This window comes from Phaseolus vulgaris, chromosome 1 (genome assembly GCF_000499845.2).
Source record: "Phaseolus vulgaris cultivar G19833 chromosome 1, P. vulgaris v2.0, whole genome shotgun sequence".
NCBI lineage: Eukaryota > Viridiplantae > Streptophyta > Magnoliopsida > Fabales > Fabaceae > Phaseolus > Phaseolus vulgaris.
In genome coordinates, this window is record NC_023759.2 from 48,788,698 (window position 1) to 48,809,234 (window position 20,537).

A 20,537-nucleotide genomic window follows, 5' to 3' on the forward strand; every position below is an offset into this window, starting at 1 on the left:
TCATTGGTATAATAAGTTACTATCTAATATGTTTTTAAAATTCTTTATGAATATGTATAATCTACCTATATGTTGTTTTTGTTAACATATGAGTTTTGATATAATCCTCCCATATTTTTGTATTTTATTTATTTTTTTATTTTTTAGTAATACTTTTTATGTGATGACAAATGATTGTTGTTACTTGAAGAGTCAGCCTAACTAAGATATTAAGTTGTTGAATGATAAATTTTTTAATGCTACATGACTAGTGATGAGTTCATTATTTAGTATGAATTTACTTACTTGTATTGGAGTGAGTTTGCTAACTTAGTTTTCCAGTTTTTTTATTGATAAAATTATAATTACCAAATTTAGTATTACACGATTTAATGTTTGTTTTAGGTATTAATATTTGTTTTTTTTCATAGCTCTTGATTATTGTTACAATTGACACATTTTATTCTTTGGGTATTATTTTATCTTATTTTACAATACAAATGTCAACTTACTATATATTAATACGATTGTTAAAATAGTAAAGTATATTGTATTACTTTTATATTATATTATCCTTTTTGTTATTTATTAGTTCTAGAACTGTGCGTACGATTTCTTTTTACTTTAATTTTAAATTAGAAAATTAATTTGAAGTTATTGTTATATTTTAATAGTCAATTATATTTTTCTAAAATATTTTAGGATGAAATTGAGATATTTTATGAAATATAGACATTGTACTTTACGAAGAAATATGTTTTATATGAAGAATATTGATTTTTTTTTCAGAAGTATTATATTGAAGTTGTTACATATCAAGATGGTAAAACATATATTTGTTCTTAGGTCAACTATTATCATCAAACCTACGAATTAACTTAAATTTTCTGGTTAGATATTTTTTTAGTGTAGTTGCAATGGTTTTAAAAAATGCTATTATCATGCTTTTATATATTCATTTAAAAAACAAACCAAATGAATTTTATTAAAATTTCATTTTTTTTATTTCCTGTTATTTAAGATAAGTTTAGAATAGAAGACAAGGTAGCAAAACGGGGAGTCTATGCAGTCAATTCAAATTCCTTCATGTAAATTCATGCATTATAAAAGTTAAATTAAAATTTATGAAATAATCTCAATTTTTTCCTAATTTTTAAATGATTCTTTAGGTCATGCAATATGTAACAATGCTTAAACATATTTAGTTATTAATGGAACAAACTTTACATATTTTAATTTTTTACGCCACATAATAATTAGTAGTTTTAATTTTAAATGAAGATTTAAGGGTAACACACGTTTTTTATTCTTGTAAAATTATAAATCTCCAGTTCTCATTCTTATAAAATTGTTAGATTTTTGAAAATTATAAACATACCCTTTGACGGATCTAATATTTATTAATGAATTTTAGAATAATATATATATATATATATATATATATATATTTCTAAAAAATATGAACAATTTTTTAAAATTTTCATAATTACAAATGTGTTATTATTATTAAGAGTTAAAAATCCCTTAATAACTTTTAGTATTTGACATTTTGTTTTTTACTTATTAAAACATTTAAAATGACAATAAAGATGATAAAATAATATAAATTATTTTTACCGTATAATTTATTCATTCTTAAAATTAACAATTTTTAGGATTTAAAATCCTTAGAATGTGAAAAATTTATTGATTACCAATCTTCCCATAAAAGTTATGAACTAAACATTAACACATACACAATTAGGAAAATTCCTAAGATCTTTGAAATAAGAAGAATTAGCACCAAAAAAATTAGAATATGAAAGTATGTTAAAACAACTACATTTTGATTATAACAATTGCACGTAAGAACGAAACATTCTCAATTTTGGGTCTTTGCGTTTTCAATTCCAAACATTTTCATTTTTTAGTTTAGTTCACTGACTCAAAATTCCCAAGGCTATGGAAGAACTAAACTCTTGTTTCTTCAACCCTGCAATTTTGGATTCCCTCACTGAGGATTCTCTTCACGAAATCATCTGCAGCTACAATGGCTTCTGCGCCGCAACGCAATCCCTTCTCACCGGGAACGGCGATCTCTCCGTGGGTCCCGACTTCGTTTCTCACGTTCAAGCCCTCTGCAAACATCGTCTCCATTCCCTCGTTCAAGACCACTTTCTTCGAGTCCTCGAGGTACCCCACAATTTATTTCACCAATAGTGGTCCAAAGTTTGAAAATTTATCGATTCTTTTTGTTGCAGGAGACTTTTGAACGAAATGGGGCATCGAGATTTTGGCGCCATTTTGATCCCTACTCTCATGTTGCGGGTTTGAACAAGAATGATGACCTTGATGTGAGTGTTTTTGATGCTTACTTGAATTCTTTTTTGTTTCTTTTCTTTTTTTCGTTGTGGTGAGTGTTTAGTTCGTGAATGGTTGAAACAGATTGATGAGGATGAGATTCAGAGTGTTTTGTATAATGCTTTGGAAGAGGTTACTTTGGAGAAACAGTATCAGGAGAAGTGTCTTTTGATGTTGGTGCATGGTTTACAATCTTACAAGGACCAGATGTCAGAGGATAAACATGATTTTGAAGGAGAAAGAAATTACCTTACTTCTAAGTATCAATGGATTGTCTCTTCTGTTCTTATGGCCACACTTCCTCGGCATTTCCCTGGTTTGTTTGCAGTTTGTTGCTTTTTGATAGGTTAACGAGGGTTCGTTATAAGTAAATCGATTGTTTTAATTTTGAAAACTTGTTTACAAATCTCATGGTTTTCACCATATGTGTACTTTTATATCAAAGTTTGCTATGGTTAGCTCTAATATACTGGTTAACATTGGTTAGCTCCTAATGCAATATTTTGAGCACTTGATCTATTTTGATTGACTCTTTTAAAGTGAGTAACTGAGTATGAGTAAATAAGTAATGTCTGTCATTGATAAAAAAAAATAATGGTTGATGTTCCAAATACATTCTTGATCGCATCAATTTCTTGATATTTTTTAAGGAGCTTACTGCTTTCTTTCCTTTTTTGCCTTGTATGTTTTTTCCTGTTTGCAACTATTAGTTATACTGCATTGGTATTTTAAAAGAAAACTGGAGGAGTTAAGTACGATCATGGATGAAGAGTTCTGCGATGATGCATCTCAAAATAAGGATGGCATGGATTTAGATGAAAAAGGAAAAGTATGCAACAAGGTTGGTGAAATGGATGTTGATGAGTGCTATAACGACCATAGGTTCTCAGAAAACAGTAGACTGGTGAAGAACATTGGAAAGGTTGTTCTTGATCTTAGAAATCTAGGATTTACTTCCATGGCTGAAGATGCTTATGCTTCTGCTATATTTTTACTACTGAAGGTGAGAATGTTTCTGAAATTCAAAATCCTGGCTCACGCCATTTTGTTTCACTTTTGCGTCTCTTTGTAAATATAATCTTGGGATGCCATTTTCCTTTCTCCTGTCTGAATGGCAGGCAAAAGTGAATGATGTAGCTGGTGATGATTTCCGGAGTTCTGTTTTACAATCTATTAAAAGCTGGATACAGGTTTGTTATGCATATATAATTTCATCCTAATTATGCTGTATTTTCAATTTTTGTTTTTATAATTACATTGAGACATAACTATGATTCTAATTACATTACAAATGTGAATTTTGCATCAGATTGTAATAATTGATGTTGTAGTACATTTCATCATTCAGATAGCACTTAGCTATTTATTAAATTTAGATGTTGGGAATTGCTAAAAGGGACTGGTCAAAGGATGCCCAACCAGCCAAAAAACATTTCCAATATCCAGTCTTGGCAAAATTTTATGCCACATACAAGTTTCACTCCACTTGTTTTCTTATTAGCATTTTTTGCTTTGTTAGTCGTGTTGCATCTCAATTCTTACATAACTATGATTTCTTTCCTCATGACATATGCTAAATTCATTACATATATCATACATGATACATTACATACATCACACATGATACATTACATACATCACACATGATACATTACATACATCACACATGATACATTACATACATCACACATGATACATTACATATATGATATCACACATGATACATTACATATATCACACATGAACATGATACATTACATATATCACACATGATACATTACATATATCATACATGATATATACTTAATACATTATATATACCATATGTATATGGATTCAATTAAATAATATTTTATTATGATGCTTTGCTTTGGCCAATTATTTGTTTTCACAGGAACAACCTAATTTTACATGCTTTATTAAAATATCGATGTTCATATGCATTAAGTGTGGTAGATAAAGAGTATCTGCATAGTGCATACGAGTTCCAAAGTCATTTATGGAATAACTTATTTTCAGACCCTAGTTATATAATTTGACAGTCACTGCACTTTATCTAAAATATACTTTCTGCCCATAGTAGCCAGTTTAGAAAAAAATGTACATTCTCACAATTCTAACACAGTATGCTGGTAACTGGAATCATTCAGGCTGTTCCTCTCCAATTTCTGCATGCACTTCTTGTCTATCTTGGCGATGTAGTTAGTTATGAGAGTACTTCATCAGGTTTGAAATCACCTTTGGCACCACAACCATCTTCATGCTGTCCTGGAATTAATACTCCCTCTGAAGGGCTAGTGAGATGGAAGTTGCGGCTGGAATATTTTGCATATGAAACACTGCAAGATTTAAGAATTGCTAAATTATTTGAGATAATTGTTGATTATCCTGAGAGGTACTTTATTTCTAGTTCACTTTATTTCTTCTGGGTTTTCTATTAGAAAATTAATTACCCTCTTTTATTTCTTGACAAATTGAATGGCTAGTTCAACACCCTTGACTAAAACATACTTATGGTTATAGCTTCCAGTCATATCAAAGAGATCGACAATTGTTCTAGGATTTAACATTTTATTCTAGAAATGAAGTTGTTTCTGTTTGCCTGAACAATGAACTTTGAATTTGAATTATCAACTCTTTCTTCTTGCAGTTGCATGCTTTAACTTTGGTTTTGGATAATTTTCAAGTTCCAACATCTAGCAGTTGTGCCATCTGACTTGTCTCAACTAATTAATTCTTTGCTAGATTGTGGCTTTCTTGTTCATGCCATGTCTTCTGATAATTTGTTTTCTTTCTCTCTCTACCAATTTTGGAAGCTCTCCTGCAATTGAAGACTTAAAATTGTGTCTTGAATACACTGGACAACATTCAAAGCTGGTGGAATCATTTATTTCAGCACTACGATATCGATTGCTTACTGCAGGTGCATCAACCAATGATATACTACACCAGTATGTTTCAACTATTAAAGCACTTAGGACAATAGATCCTGCAGGTGTTTTCCTTGAGGCAGTTGGTGAACCCATAAGGGATTATTTAAGAGGAAGGAGGGATACCATAAAGTGCATAGTAACAATGCTCACTGATGGGACTGGTGGAAATTCAAGTTCTTCTGGGAATCCTGGAGATAGCCTTCTTGAAGAGTTGAACAGAGATGAAGAAATTCAAGAGAATGCTGGTGTTGATGATGATTTTAACAGTGATGATAGGCAAGCATGGATCAATGCCATGCGGTATATCTGTATTCTGGATGACGATCAGTTGTTTTTAAATGTTCTTTCTGATTTGATGTGCCTGCCATATTATAAATGACGTTTCTTGTAATTGCCTTTTCCAAGCAGATGGCAACCTGACCCTGTGGAAGCTGATCCATTAAAGGGAAGCAGAAACCAAAGGAAGGTTGACATACTTGGGATGATTGTTGGCATAATTGGTTCAAAAGATCAACTAGTTCATGAATATCGAACTATGCTTGCTGAGAAACTTCTTAATAAATCAGATTATGATATTGATTCAGAGATACGGACTCTAGAACTCCTGAAGGTATTTATTCAAATAAAAACTCATGAAACCTGGTTGTTTGGTAGGTGTCGAGTTAATATTTTATTACTTTTTTTGTTGTATCCATTCATGTTTTGTATTGGTATCTAAACACTTATTAATGCTTTTTGTTAGATACACTTTGGAGAGAGTAGCCTACAGAAATGTGAGATTATGCTCAATGACCTAATTGGCTCAAAGCGAATCAACAGTAACATTAAAGCTACCATAAATCAGCAACCCCAGACAAGTAATTTCCAAGTTCATATTTCCATGTTTGTGATAATTGCCAACAACATTTTTAACTATTTTTTATCTTTAAGTCCTTTTCACAAACAAATTGGTGATGCTCCCTCAGGTGTTGAAGTGGGAGACAGTGCAATATCCATGGATGTAATTTCTGCCACTATCATATCTTCTAATTTCTGGCCTCCAATACAGGTTTGCAGTCAAAATTATTTTATTGATTCTTTTAAACTTTAGTTAATGAGCAGATAAATCATTTATTCATGTCATGATACGACATCTATTTCTCACTAGGATTGTGTATTATATTTAGGCTCAGCTATAAGGCTTATTCTCAGAAGAAAGTGCAAAAAATTATTTTTCAATACATTTATTATTATTTGTTTACTATTATATGTACTCTTCACTTTCTAGCAGTACCAATTCATTACTTCTTTCTATTAATTTCTGTCTAAGAATCACTTCTACTTGAGATGCAGGAATTATGTTGGTCCATTTGTTCCATAACAATTTTTTACACAGTTTATCCTATATTGTCTAAACAAATAAAAATGATCAAAATTTTCTTTTTCTGTCCCTACCTTTCCTGCTATTATCACTCATTTTTCATTGTTGTCATCATTATGCCAAGGCAAATTTATATTTTCCAAATGTAAATGTACTCCTCACGTATGAAACAATTTTCTGCAGCAAATATTTGATTTTTTCTCTAAAAAGGTGAAGTAGAAAATAAAAACACATAAATGAAATCAGGTTTTTGGTGTTTATTTTCAAGCAGTTAAACAATTTCAGGTTTGTGATATTACATTTCAATTCTCTCTTCTAGAAAGTTCAGCCAACTTTGCCTATCACTTTTTGTTTTATTGAGTTGTGTTAAACTTGAAACATAAACCAAGGACACTATGATAACGTAATCTAGCCACTGATAAAAAAAAAAATCTATCCTTTTTTAATATAATAGATTTAGTGATTTCATTGTTGTCCTGCAAAACTGTGTCTGTACTATTTTAACTTTGAAGAGATTTACAGGATGAACCCCTTAACCTGCCTGAACCTGTTGACCAGCTCTTATCTGATTATGCAAAGAGATTTAGTGAAATCAAAACTCCTCGTAAGCTACAGTGGAAAAAAAGTCTTGGAACCATCAAGGTTAGTTGCTCTATATTTTCTGTCTGCAGATATTTGACACAGTTTTGAACTTTATGAATAATGATGCCCCTCCTTTCTCACCTTTTACTGTTTTACCTCTGTATTTGCTCCTTATATTACCATTTTCTACTGTTCAGTTGGAGTTGCAGTTTCAAGATAGGGAAATGCAATTCACAGTAGCCCCTGTTCATGCATCTATCATTATGAAATTTCAAGATCAACCAAGGTATCCTTAGCAATCTTTGCATACCTTTAGTCTGTTGTTTTGGTTGAGTAGTAATATTATACTGTATTTTTTTTTTCAGTTGGACTGCTAAAAACCTTGGTGCTGCTATTGGGATACCTGCAGATGCTTTAAACCGGAGAATACATTTCTGGATAAGCAAGGTGGGTCTAATAGACACTTCTGCAAATTTTGTTGTTCTTTTTGGCATTACTAATTGCAGCATGATTATTATTAAGAAGTAGACTTTAAGCCTAATTCAACCTAATAAAACCGGTTTAAAGTCCATTTTTTAATATAGTATCAGAGCAATTTAGAGTCTATCCTAACGAGAGTTTGTTGGGCATATCAGTCCACTCATTACCGGGTCGTTATCGAATCATCCATAATATATAGTCCCGCACACGAGTTGGTAGCCTCGGCGTGGGAGGATGTGTATTGAAGACCCCACATCGACTAGAGATAAGAACATTTCATAATATATAAGTGGGTGCAAACCTTACCTTATAAGTTGGTTTTATGAGGTTGAATTAAACTTAAAGTCTATTTTTTAATATGTTATCAGAACTTTCATAATCAACCACATGAATCTTGCTAGTTTTAGAGATAGGGAAAAGGACCGTAGTGATCTAGATTATAACCGTAACTATGGAAGGTATGCTAGGGGAATTCCACCTTCTTCCCTTAACTTGATGCCTTTTAATTTCCAACAAGTTCAAAATCCATTCATGCAGTATGACATTGCTTTCAATCAATTGAGTCAGATGTCACCAAATCAAACTTTCATTAGGATAGGCTCGAATATGGTATCGAAGAAGGTGGAAAATACCCTTGACACACCTTCCATAGTTACAATCATAATCTGGATCATTACGGTCCTTTTCCCTATTTCTAAATATGGAAACTCGGGTAGAATTAATATCCGTGCTAGTCATGCACTTTTCAGAATCAACCACATGAATCTTGCTAGTTTCATTCTGATCTTTGCTTATAAGATTTTTTTTCTCTTTTGTTGAAGACTGGGACTAAGTAATCTGAATCACAACTTTTGTAGCTACTAAAAATGCATGCTTGTGCCCAGGAATATTCCTCCTTCCTCTCTTCCACACTTCTAAGAGCATTGTTTTTTTTTCCAACTTCATTGGCTTCATTTAAACTGGTTCCATTTGGCCTAGGCCTTATGGCAATTTTTATCTGCTCAAGTTTATCATTTTCCAACTATTTAGATTATTTCAGACAAGCAGACCATAGGATACTTGCTTTTAGCTAACTTTCTAACCATAATCTTGGTTCCCCGACCATCTAAGCCATTATCCTGGACCATTGTTTGCAATGTAGTCAAACTCGTAACTTGGATTGAAAAAGAGCTAAAAGATCGTAACTCAATTCGTAAGAGTTACTAACATATGAAAAATAATATTCAATACATAACATAATCGTAAATAGATTCTTAAATCATAAATTATTTATATAGAAAACAACTAAGTTCACAAATATCTAATACAATTAAATTATCCAAGGAAATCCTTCATATTAATTAAAGGATAATCATCATCCTCTTCTACAAATAATTCCTTTTTTTTTTAACTCTCACCGTTTGAAGCCATTATAAAAGGCTTTGTATTGAAGAAGAAAAGAATGAGAACCATGACTGTGATGGAGAATGAAAAAAGAGGAGAACATGAGCAGTTGATGTGGCGAACGCGAGCGACGACAGTGATGGCGAATGCTGGTGGCGGCGGTGGCGGTGGCGATGGCAAACGTGAACGGTGGCAAACTCAAACGGTGGCGGTGGTGAACGTCAGCAATGGAGAACATGATCGCAAGCGTTGGAGGTGGCAGAGAACCTGAGCACGACAACGACACCGATGGAGTTTGCGGTGCTTGTTTCACTCTTCACTCTACTCTTTCCCGCTTCACTCGCTCACTTAGAAATATGCTTTTGGGCCGCACTAGGTCAAATAAATTTGGGGCAAAAACGTGCTGCACTAGTTTATGAGGCGGATCGATGATGCCTTTCGATGCAATGATGCACCGAGCTGCGTAGCGCCGCGGTACGATTCGCTTCGACGACAATCCGTCGACCGAGTCACCTCGGTTTGGCTTCCAAATTCGTTGCCTCGTGTGATTTTACTCGCGATTTTGACTACATTGATTGTTTGCATACCATAGTGTCGAGCAACACGATGTGCAACCAATCTGATATATGAAGGAGGGAAATGTTAAAATTCAAAATGTTGTTGATTTGCATTATTCAGAAACCTTTGGATATTCAACTCCATTAGCAAAATGGTGACACGATGAGAGGGTTCTAAAGCACCTCAATCAAGAAAGGGTCAACCATTGACTTCTTATCTTTGAAACCAGCAAAGTCGCCGTTTGAAATAAAAGAGGAATCCATGGCGTCAATAAGAAAGCTCTGACCCAGAGAGATAAATAAAACAGAGGCTTCAAGAAGGTTGTGCCTCTTTCTGTGTTTCCTTCTGATATGGGTTTAGAAGGAAGAATGGATGGTGAAAAACCCAAGAGCCTCCTTTTTCCTATCTCTTCTCTATGTTAGGCCACAATCACAAATCTTTCACCTCTTCTTCCTTCTGAACCCATATTATAAGGAAACACAAAAAAGGAACAACCTTCTTGAAGTCGCCGTTTTCTTTATCTCTCTGGGTCAGAGCTTTCTTATTGACACCATGGATTCCTACTTTATCTCAAACAACGTCATTTCTAGTTTCAAAGATAAGGAGTCAATGGTTGACCCTTTCTTGGTTGAGGCGCTTCAGAACCCTCGTCATCGTGTCACCATTTTGTGAATAGAGTTGGATATCCAAAGGTTCCTGAATAATGCAGATCAACAACATTTTGAATTTCAACATTTTCCTTCATATATCAGATTGGGTGTGTCTTGGAGATCTCACGTCGACTAAAGATAAGGATATTTTATAGTATATAAGTGGGTGCAAACATCACTTTATAAGCCGGTTTTATGAGATTGAGTTAGATCATTTCTTAATAATTATATTTTTTTTGTGGAGACAAATACTATTTTCTTTTTTGAGTTAACTAACTTATGATGGTTTTTTCACAAAAGAAAGTACACATTTTACTTTAACCTCGAAGTTCCTTTATGTATAATGATTCTAATTTTTCAATGACATGACTTGCTGTTCAATTGAGCACAATTTCACGGCTGTGAATTTTCTTTTTAAAACTGTGAAGTCTTAAGTTCAGTAGTGAAGTTGAAACTAAATACTTTTGCTGTCTTTTTTGTACCCAGGGAATCATTACAGAGTCGCAAGGGGAAGATTCCTCTGACCATGTATACACCATTGTGGAAAACATGGCTGAGACAAGTAAGAATGGGGCCAGTACTACTGGTACTCAGGAACTTCTAGGAGGTGACGAGGAGGAGGACAGATCTGTGGCCTCTGTGGAAAATCAACTTCGTAAGGAAATGACTGTTTATGAGGTACGTGGGAAAATTAATGGTCAGTTGATAATTATGACTTACTTTAATTATCCAATACCTAGACTTGAGAATCCTTGGAATGTATGCTATTTAAATTTTAATCTTAGACGGCTAATATATGTTGTAGAAAAGCAATTCTTAATGGATCTCTTACAACAAATAGGCTTTCATGCACAAGGGCAGGGAAAATATTTAATGAAGAAGCACACTAGAGAATGAATGTTGAATAAATAAATACAGTTCTTTATCGTCATCAGCCTGTTATTCCTAGTTTTGCCAATATGAACAAATATTTTTTTGCCAAAGATTGAGCTTTTGGGGTGCACATATATTTTCATTTATGCATCTCGAGGTATTTAAACACAGGGGATGTGCAATGCATAGATTAAAGCATGTCTAACTGATGAAGTTTCTTTGCAGAAATTTATCCTGGGGATGCTCACAAACTTTGGTAGCATGGTATTGGATCGAATTCACAATACTCTCAAGGTAAGAATGGTTTTAAACTTGTACTTCCTGATAAAAAGATCAGTTTTACACCTATACTAGTATTTGTATGCTGATACCATGATCCGATAGATTTAATTACATGGTTGTATTCAGATGTTTTGCATTGCTGATCCCCCATATGACAAGTCACTCCAACAACTACAAAGCTTTTTATCTGGTCTGGTCTCTGAGGAAAAGTTAGAACTTCGGGATGGAATGTACTTTCTAAAGAAGTAGTTTGATTACAGAGTTGAAATGAAATGCTTTTGGTCACGACAAAAAGGTGAAATTTGTGTTTCCAGAACCTGAATTTCATGAAATTGGTGTATATTTTATGAACTCACTCCTAACTGTCCATGTTTTTACTGATATGTTGATTATCATACATGATGTTCACGAATAACTTTATCTTCGGAATTTACTGAACCAACAGCTTGATCTCCATTCTTGGTGGCATCTTTGTGTTGTCCTGATGAAACTGCATCATTTTGTCAAGCGTTTGTTTGCAGACTTGACTAGTCATTGTGTCAATTTTATTTCGGTTCTGCAATGGTAGTACCAATCTGAAGCATTCATCAAGTTCTTGGGATAACACTGTCCAAGATATGCTAGATAACGCAAATTCAAGCACACCAAATATCATCTTTGCTCTAGGAGATTTGGATTTGAAGACTTTATTGGCTTTCAACAAGTGCTACTCCTGGGTTTGCCAACCTTTTCCAAAAGCTTCCACCTTTCTGATATTATCATCTATTCTAAAGGAGTTTACTGTAAATTTGTAGTATTTTCTGCTAGTAAGTTTAGATGATAAATTGAATCGAATATGAAACAATATTTTATAGTGTTTACTTCAAATGTGTAAATTAATTCGTATGTTACTTTTTACATAACTCATTAGACAGTAGAGTAAACACGAGCAAACTTGTAAGAAAGTCAAAGGCACAGAATATTTGTTGTACCATTCATCGATCCAACTTAACGAAAAATTACATTAAATCAAGGTGATCATTACCACAACTAATACCTAGCTGTGTATGTCTGCTACCCCAAATTATTAAATTAAGATTAATAATTATAATCTTTTGAATGAAAAAAATGTGGAGATAAAAGTCATCACTTAGGTTTTTTGACTTATTATACCTTTAAACCTCGTATCTTATTTTAATTGTTGTTGTCATTCTAATAAATTACTCACCCAAGACACATTAGCGTCACACACTCAATCTTGTTCTTAGATGATAACATATCTTAATATATTAAAAAATGAACTTTAAATAATCTTATAAAACCGATTTTTTAGATGAGATTTGTATTCATTTATATATTATGAAATGTTTTAATCTCTAGTTAATGTGGAATCTTTAATACATTTTCTTCATATCGAGAATGACAGCTCGTATATATGACAATATATTATGAGTGATTCGATAACAATTCGATAACGGGTGACATGATAGATTCAACAAATTTTTGTTAGGATATATTCAAAATATTCTGATTTTATATTAAGAAGTGAACTTTAAGCACCACTTAACTCATATCTGAGAAAGTTTTAGGATTTTTTTAGCCAGTACTTTTTTCCTAAACGCATCACATGTCTGGTTTATATTTAATAAAAAATAATCTCTAATCAATGCTTATTCTATTTATTTATTTCCAGAATTATAATTCAACACGCAATTATGAACTATTGCTAGAGTTATGAACGTGTAGCAAATAGACTTTCAAAAGTAAATTTTTTAGACAGTTTCTGAATTTAAATTCTGAAAGACAACCCAATAAAGCAAAACAAATGAGACGAGTGATGGGTTTAAAAAAAATGGATATTGAATACGACGGATATTTACCAAGGTTCGAAGCTGGTTTTAACTCAGAAAATAAGATACTTGGAATGCCTGCATAATTAAAAGGAAACAAAATTGCATGGTGAACTGCATTATTATTAATTTCGATAAATTGCAAGAGAGAAGAGAAATAATACTTGTGAAGTTTAATATGTATATTAATTAATTAAAGCATATACCTCTGCATCATCATCCATGCATGTTTTCAGAGAACTTGTATTGGGGAATTGGAATATGCCCTGACTCTATTCTACTAACATCTTCTAAAAGAATTGCGTAGTGTCTCTTCACTTCCTCCACTGATTTATCACCAACATCCTTCGCTATATGATGCCACCGATCTGGTGTGTCTTCATCGTACAAGACCAGTGCCTTCTCAAATTGTTTGTTCTGCAATCTTGTCCAAGAGGGGTTCATGTCCAAGGAATTTGAAGCCATTAATTAGAGAGGTTGAAGGTGTAGTTTCACTCCATTTGAAAGAGTAGAGAAGAATAGAAATATATATAGAAGTATGTTTAGAATTGTTGCACTTATCCTTATGGATTTACGTAAGTTGTGGCTTGAGTATAGGGTCAGTAGTGGATAGCTTTGAAGAAACAAATATAAATAGATTGAACCAGTGACAGATATCAATTCTGTTAATATCCTTATCTCAATGACACAAGTGCTGAATATGGTTTTTTAAGTAAATATTAATTAGAAAATTAAATATATGGTAATATAATATAAGTAAGAGGCTGGTTAAAATCTAATAATTGAAATAATGAACACAATCAGTTAATCACAACTCCAAATGGTAGAGCAGTAAAATGAATTGATGTTGTCATATGCTTAAATGGGTTTTGTACCCTTGAAAATTGCAAAACTAAAGTTCATACTGAATGAAGAACAAGAAAAACAAAACAGTGAAAACAGCAGAGACACATGATCAATGTGGAGGGCAGAATGTAATGACATAGCGAGGTGCCACACAAGTCTTGAGCACTGCTGAATCATCATAAGCATAGCTATAAGCATTAGGGCAAACGGTCTTGAAGAGACGAGCAAACACAGTTGGCTTGCATCTTTCAGCAAACTCACCAGTGCAGCAATATCTATCTGATTTTGCTGCCAAACAAGCACTCTTGCACCCCACAACCTTCCCATTCCTCTCCACAACCAAGGCTGAAGGGCAATAAACGTTCAAGTTAGCTTCACACCCAGCAGCACCACAATCTGCACCACCACCATTCAGTGGCTTCATTGAGACGGGAAGGTTAAACCCATCAGCCAAACTAACATCATAGAAATGCAATGCTGATTTTGAGGTTCCAAGGGTCATTTCTACTAGGGTTGCAGGAGGAACTCCACCAATGCCATTGCATTGCAATAGGCCTCCACAATCTCCTGTTTGACAAGAACCTTTGCCTGTTTGTTGGTCGAAGGAACACCCTTGTCTGCCCCAGATTCTCCCTGACCAACCCTCAGGAACTTCGACAACAACCTCTTCACCACTTCCAAGATAAAAGCCGCCATGTTTAGGTGAAGGCTGTCCTCCATTGCCGAGAATTGCAGGCCATACACTTTCTTTGCAGTTGTTTACCACTATGAGTTGTGTCCCATCTGAAGTAACAAACAATGTGATGAAAAATGGAAGTAAACTATAAGAGAAGGGTGAGTATGAATGAGTAAAAGAATTATAAACATTAATACCACAATAAATAGCTATAATCATGAAGAAAAAAGATGTGAAAATCTTTCATGGGATATGCATGCATGGATTGTGAGAGAGGGAAGAAGATCAGAACCTGTGTGGGAGATGGAGATTAGAAAGCAGAAGAGAAGGAAGTAATGTGAGGAAGTAGGCATTGAGTTTGGGAGAGTGGAACTGTTTCTGCTCATTCTTTCTTCAACTGTGTTGTGTTGTGTTGTGTTTCATATAATGGTGCTGTGTAGAAGGAAAAAGCTATATATATGTGATGGAGGTTCCTTGCTTTTAGCCATTTTCTAATTCTGTTTGAAAACCGTTTCCCACTACTTTCCTTTCACCAATTAATATTTGTAAAACAAAAATTAGGCAATGATTTTTAATTTGATGTGAAAATAAAATTATATTAGTATATACTTCTATTCCAGAAATTCATGAAGATAAAATATTCCTTTTAAGCTTATATATACTACTATAGCATCCTTGTCACCCTTTATGTTTTGAAAACTAATTCATCAATTTGAAATTACAAGTAACAAAATTAAATTAAATTATAAAATATTTTATTAATTTTCTAATTATAATCAATAAAACATTTTCAATTTTATACGTAATTTTTTAGATAATAAAAACTATATATATATTATCATCACAATTATTATTTACATTGGAGTTATTTGTAATGTTTATGCTGATAATCAATATTATTATTACTTTTACAATCATTATTATTGTTATTAGTATGTCGCCATTATTAATGTAATTGCAATGTTTGATAATACTGCATATAAATTTTCATATATGATAGAGAATTTTTTTATCTAATTTATCTTGAAACTAAAAATTTGAAAGAATTTAATTTTAAAAGTAACAACTAAAATGATGGTAGATTAATAACTCTTGGGTTATTTTGTTGTTATTTATTAGAATGCAATTGGATTAATTTATGCACACCTATCTTAAAAATTTAATAATTTGTATTTAATGTAAAAGTAAGTGTATTTCCAAAGATCATGCTTAAAATTTAAAACTCTAAAATAATATAAAAACAGAAGATTAGATTGAGGAGAAGAGGATGGGCACGAATATCGGTTTTCTCATTATTTGTTGGAAAACAAACCGGTCCGGCCAGCTACCTTTTACCGCCGAAACCGGATCTATTCGAAGCGAAGCCAACTCAACCGGACCCCTCTCTCTATGCCCTAACCGGTCTGTCCGGTCACATCTCCACGGTTCTCTTGGCTTCTCTCTTGGAGTCGGTTCATTCTCTCTTCCTATTCCTCTCTTCTCTTCCAATAATAAAAAAAAGCGATTCATCAAACCGGGTATGCATATTTTCCTCTTTTCCACTCTCTCTATTTGGTTCTTCAATTTCCGTTTTTTTGTTGTCTCAAAACCAGACCCAGAAGCGTTAAGGATTTGATATTGAAAAAAGATTGCATCTTTGTTACAATTTGGCTCGGTGGAAAGTAAACACCGATTTGGGTCATGAGAAAGTGGTTGGTTTTGTTGCATTCACACTAATATGGCTGTTATGTTATTATTAATCTCTGAAATGGTGGCTGTGATTATAGGGAAAAATGGGTTCGAATCTGGAACCGGTGCCAATTACATCCCAGAAACATGACCCGGCATGGAAACATGTTCAGATGTATAAGAATGGGGACAAGGTGCAGCTGAAGTGCATATATTGTCAGAAGATGTTCAAGGGTGGTGGGATTCATAGGATTAAGGAACACCTAGCTTGCCAGAAAGGGAATGCATCCACTTGCAGCCGTGTCCCCCATGATGTCAGGCTTCACATGCAGCAGAGTTTGGATGGGGTTGTGGTGAAGAAGAGGAGGAAGCAGAAGATCGAGGAGGAGATTATGAGTGTTAATCCTTTGACCACTGTTGTGAACTCGCTTCCCAATAATAACCAGGTTGATGTCAATCAGGGGCTGCAGGCCATTGGAGTGGACCACAATTCAAGTTTGGTAGTGAATCCTGGTGAAGGAATGAGTAAGAATATGGAAAGGAGGAAGAAGATGAGAGCTAGTAAGAATCCTGCAGCAATTTATGCAAATTCGGAGGGTGTTGTTGCTGTGGAGAAGAATGGATTGTTTCCCAAAAGGGTGGACAATCACATTCATATGGCGATTGGTCGGTTTTTGTATGACATTGGTGCACCTTTTGATGCCGTGAACTCAGTCTATTTTCATGAAATGGTTGATGCAATTTCTTCAAGGGGGGCGGGTTTCGAGCGGCCCTCGCATCATGAACTTCGGGGTTGGATCCTGAAGAACTCTGTGGAGGAAGTGAAGAATGATATAGATAGATGCAAGATGACTTGGGGTAGGACTGGCTGTTCCATTTTGGTTGATCAATGGGCAACAGAAACTGGGAGAGTACTGATAAGCTTTTTGGCTTATTGTCCTGAAGGCGTTGTCTTTTTGAAATCTATGGATGCGACTGAGATTTCAACTTCTGCAGATTTTCTGTATGACATGATAAAACAAGTAGTAGATGAAGTTGGAGTCGGGCAAGTGCTGCAAGTGATTACGTCTGGTGAAGAACAATATGCTGTTGCTGGTAGACGGCTGACCGACACTTTTCCCACCCTTTATTGGAGCCCTTCTGCTGCTCATTGCATTGATTTCATACTTGAAGATTTTGGAAATCTTGAGTGGATTAGTGCAGTGATTGAACAAGCTAAATCTGTAACAAGATTTGTGTACAATTACAGTGCAATTTTGATTATGGTTAAAAGGTATACGTTAGGGAATGATATTGTGGATCCATCTTTTTCACAATTTGCAACAAACTTTACCACATTGAAACGGATGGTTGATCTTAAACACAATTTACAGGCCTTGGTGACTTCTCAGGAGTGGGCAGATTGCCCATATTCAAAGAAATCAGCAGGGCTTGAAATGTTAGATTGCCTAAGCAGTCAAACATTTTGGTCCTCGTGTGACATGATTGTTCGTCTAACAGCCCCTCTCTTAAAAGTTCTGAGAATAGCTAGTAGTGAGATGAGACCTGCAATGGGATACATTTATGCTGGAATATACCGGGCAAAAGAAGCAATTAAAAAAGCTCTCGGTAAGAGGGAGGAATACATGGTGTACTGGAATATTATACATCATAGATGGGAAAGGCTGTGGCATCATCCTCTTCACGCTGCTGGATTCTACCTTAATCCAAAGTTCTTCTATAGTATTCAAGGAGATATTCACAGTCAGATTGTCTCAGGAATGTTTGACTGCATAGAGAGATTGGTATCTGATACAAGAATCCAAGATAAAATTATCAAAGAGATAAACTTGTATAAGTCTGCTGCAGGTGACTTTGGGAGAAAGATGGCAGTGAGAGCAAGAGATAATCTGCTTCCTTGTAAGAGTAGCATACACATCTGTTATATTGTGATTTAACTTTCTCAAGTCTAAGTAACTTAATTGAAAAAATGAATTAGAATCTATTCATAGTATGAAAGTAGTAATAGTATAAGAATGCTGGTGTAAAAACCGATAAGATGAAAGAGGACAAAATTTGACTTTGGCATGATGACCAATGCTGTAGAATTTGAAGTAGAATTTTTTGTTGTCTGAAAGTTCTGCACAAAGTACTTGTAGTTTAAGAATCACTGGCAGCGTAGTTCTTTTGAAATTTTGCCCTGATGAAATCTTTCTGGAGTCGACAGCTAGATTCTATTTGACTTCTATGCTTGATAATTTACATTTTCCTTACATAAGACTTACATATGCTATTTTTGCAGCTGAATGGTGGTCAACATATGGAGGAGGCTGCCCTAACTTATCACGGTTAGCAATTCGTATTCTCAGCCAAACATCCAGTGTGATGTCCTGCAAGAGAAACCAGATTCCTTTTGAACAAATAGTCAACACAAGGAATTATATAGAGCGCCAACACCTTACCGATCTTGTCTTTGTTCACTGCAATTTACGATTAAGACAAATGTGAGCTTAAACTGTTGTACATTGAATATTGATGGTTTGTTTTAATGCAGTTGCCAATTGAAGGGAATTATTATAATGTTTAACTTTTCTTTCAGGTTTACGAGCAAAGATCAAGATTTTAGTGATCCCCTATCATTTGACACCATTAGTTATGTTGATGAGTGGATTAGGCCAAGGGATTTATACATAGACGAGTATGGGAACTCAGATTGGATGGCATTGGATCCATCTTCAGTTAACACAATGCTTTTAAGGCCTTTAAATGATGAAGCTGAAGAATTGGATGAAGGTACACTACATGTGCTTAGGATCTGTTTGGACAAGTCTCTCTTTAAACACCTACAGAAAAGTAAAATAAGAAGAAAAAATTAAATGAACTTATATGTGAGTAGACTGTAGCTTATAAAGAATTTAATTTCTTTTTGTTATTTTTATTTCCTAAAGTATTTATAAAATATTGTGCGGTAGAAAATGATACTAACGAACATGTTTTCAACTGATTGTAGGGTTTGATGATGATGAAATTTTCAGTTGTGGAAAAGATAGTGAGGATGAAAACACTGTTGAAAAGTTGGTAAACCAATAGCAAATTATCAGAGAGAATAACCATGCATTTGTTTGTTGATCAGTGTTGATAGCTTCCCACATTATTGCCTAATTCAGAAAAGGTGTTTCCATTGTTTCCAAGTTATTAATGTTGGAAGAAGATGGAGGGAGATTGAGGAGGTTCTTGGTAGACAAGTGAGGAGCATCCAGCATCCTATTTATCGATATGTATATGTGTGTATGTATGTGTATATATATGTATATGTGTATGTATATATATATATATATGTATATGTATATGTATGTATATACACGTATGAATTGACATGATTTGCAATGTTCTTGTACAGTTAGTCACATTACATCTGCTGTATTTAATAGTTTTGCTAATTTTCTTGCCTTCTAGAGTGTACAGCTATTGCAAACTGAAATAAATGAAAAGGAGAGTGACCATTTGAACCTTCAATTTCTTTTTTGGCTAAGATTCGTCTTTTATGAAGTACTGTAATACATTATCACAGTTAAACAAGTTCATGAGTATTTTCACTTCAATAATTTTCTCACACACATACACTAGGTTTATATTTTGATTTACTCTGAATAAATTATCATCTTAAAAAGGTTCAAATATATTTGTATTTTTTTAAATACATTTAGTTAATATAATTCATACTATAATTTTAATGAGTTATATTACAAAAAGTGATATTGTATAAGTTTGATAATTTTATAACAAAAAATGCATTATGAAAAGTAGGAGAAATCTTTAAATAAGAATAAAAAAGTTGTATGATAAATGATTGAGATTTTGACTAAGAAAACATGGGACTAGTACTACTGCATAGGAGCCAAATACAAGTTTGAACCAAAACACATACAGTTATTATAATATTTTGTTTTATTACTTTCAGAGTTTGTTATTTATCATTTTTAAATAAATTGTAAAATTATATTTGATTTTAAAATTCATATATAAATAAAGTAAAAAATAAATAAATTTCCAGATTATCTTAAAAGTAAATTTAAAATAATTTAAATTTAATATTCCATTCAAATTAAACAGGTTACT

The 20,537-nt window shown here is 33.6% G+C and overlaps 4 protein-coding genes and 1 pseudogene across 8 annotated transcripts; 2 read left to right on the forward strand and 3 right to left on the reverse strand.

The window, feature by feature from the left end:
* The first annotated feature begins 1,777 nt into the window (after window positions 1-1,777).
* Window positions 1,778-12,432, forward strand: LOC137814992 (anaphase-promoting complex subunit 2). Of its 2 annotated transcripts, none has more exons than XM_068617983.1 (17): window positions 1,778-2,151; window positions 2,220-2,312; window positions 2,404-2,635; window positions 3,030-3,322; window positions 3,438-3,509; window positions 4,470-4,714; window positions 5,136-5,552; window positions 5,661-5,862; window positions 5,995-6,109; window positions 6,218-6,300; window positions 7,135-7,254; window positions 7,392-7,480; window positions 7,560-7,641; window positions 10,752-10,943; window positions 11,364-11,432; window positions 11,547-11,715; window positions 11,866-12,432. In XM_068617983.1, exons 1-16 carry the CDS (start codon window positions 1,921-1,923, stop codon window positions 11,667-11,669), a joined length of 2,658 nt encoding a protein of 885 aa, XP_068474084.1. In that variant the 5' UTR covers window positions 1,778-1,920; the 3' UTR covers window positions 11,670-11,715; window positions 11,866-12,432. The 2 variants fall into 2 exon arrangements, with proteins under 2 accessions (XP_068474084.1, XP_068474085.1); XM_068617984.1 differs by having other exon boundaries at window positions 11,929-12,432.
* On the reverse strand, window positions 8,117-8,855 carry LOC137814993 (uncharacterized; annotated as a pseudogene).
* Window positions 12,433-13,462: 1,030 nt separating the features above from the next.
* On the reverse strand, window positions 13,463-13,729 carry LOC137814994 (protein RADIALIS-like 3). The gene has a single exon (XM_068617985.1). The coding sequence runs from the start codon at window positions 13,712-13,714 to the stop codon at window positions 13,466-13,468; it is 249 nt and encodes an 82-aa protein (XP_068474086.1). The 5' UTR covers window positions 13,715-13,729; the 3' UTR covers window positions 13,463-13,465.
* A 431-nt stretch (window positions 13,730-14,160) lies between these two features.
* On the reverse strand, window positions 14,161-15,157 carry LOC137816108 (thaumatin-like protein). The gene is made up of 2 exons (XM_068619202.1): window positions 15,064-15,157; window positions 14,161-14,878 (listed from the first exon to the last, which is right to left on the reverse strand). Exons 1-2 carry the CDS (start codon window positions 15,155-15,157, stop codon window positions 14,205-14,207), a joined length of 768 nt encoding a protein of 255 aa, XP_068475303.1. The 3' UTR covers window positions 14,161-14,204.
* Window positions 15,158-16,040: 883 nt separating this feature from the next.
* LOC137814995 (uncharacterized) lies at window positions 16,041-19,934 on the forward strand. Of its 4 annotated transcripts, none has more exons than XM_068617988.1 (5): window positions 16,041-16,288; window positions 16,538-18,338; window positions 18,721-18,922; window positions 19,018-19,211; window positions 19,429-19,934. In XM_068617988.1, the coding sequence occupies exons 2-5, from the start codon at window positions 16,544-16,546 to the stop codon at window positions 19,506-19,508; spliced, it is 2,271 nt and encodes a 756-aa protein (XP_068474089.1). In that variant the 5' UTR covers window positions 16,041-16,288; window positions 16,538-16,543; the 3' UTR covers window positions 19,509-19,934. The 4 variants fall into 4 exon arrangements, with proteins under 4 accessions (XP_068474089.1, XP_068474087.1, XP_068474088.1 ...); XM_068617986.1 differs by having other exon boundaries at window positions 16,057-16,288; window positions 19,018-19,306; XM_068617987.1 differs by having other exon boundaries at window positions 16,287-16,462; window positions 19,018-19,306.
* Window positions 19,935-20,537: the final 603 nt, after the last annotated feature.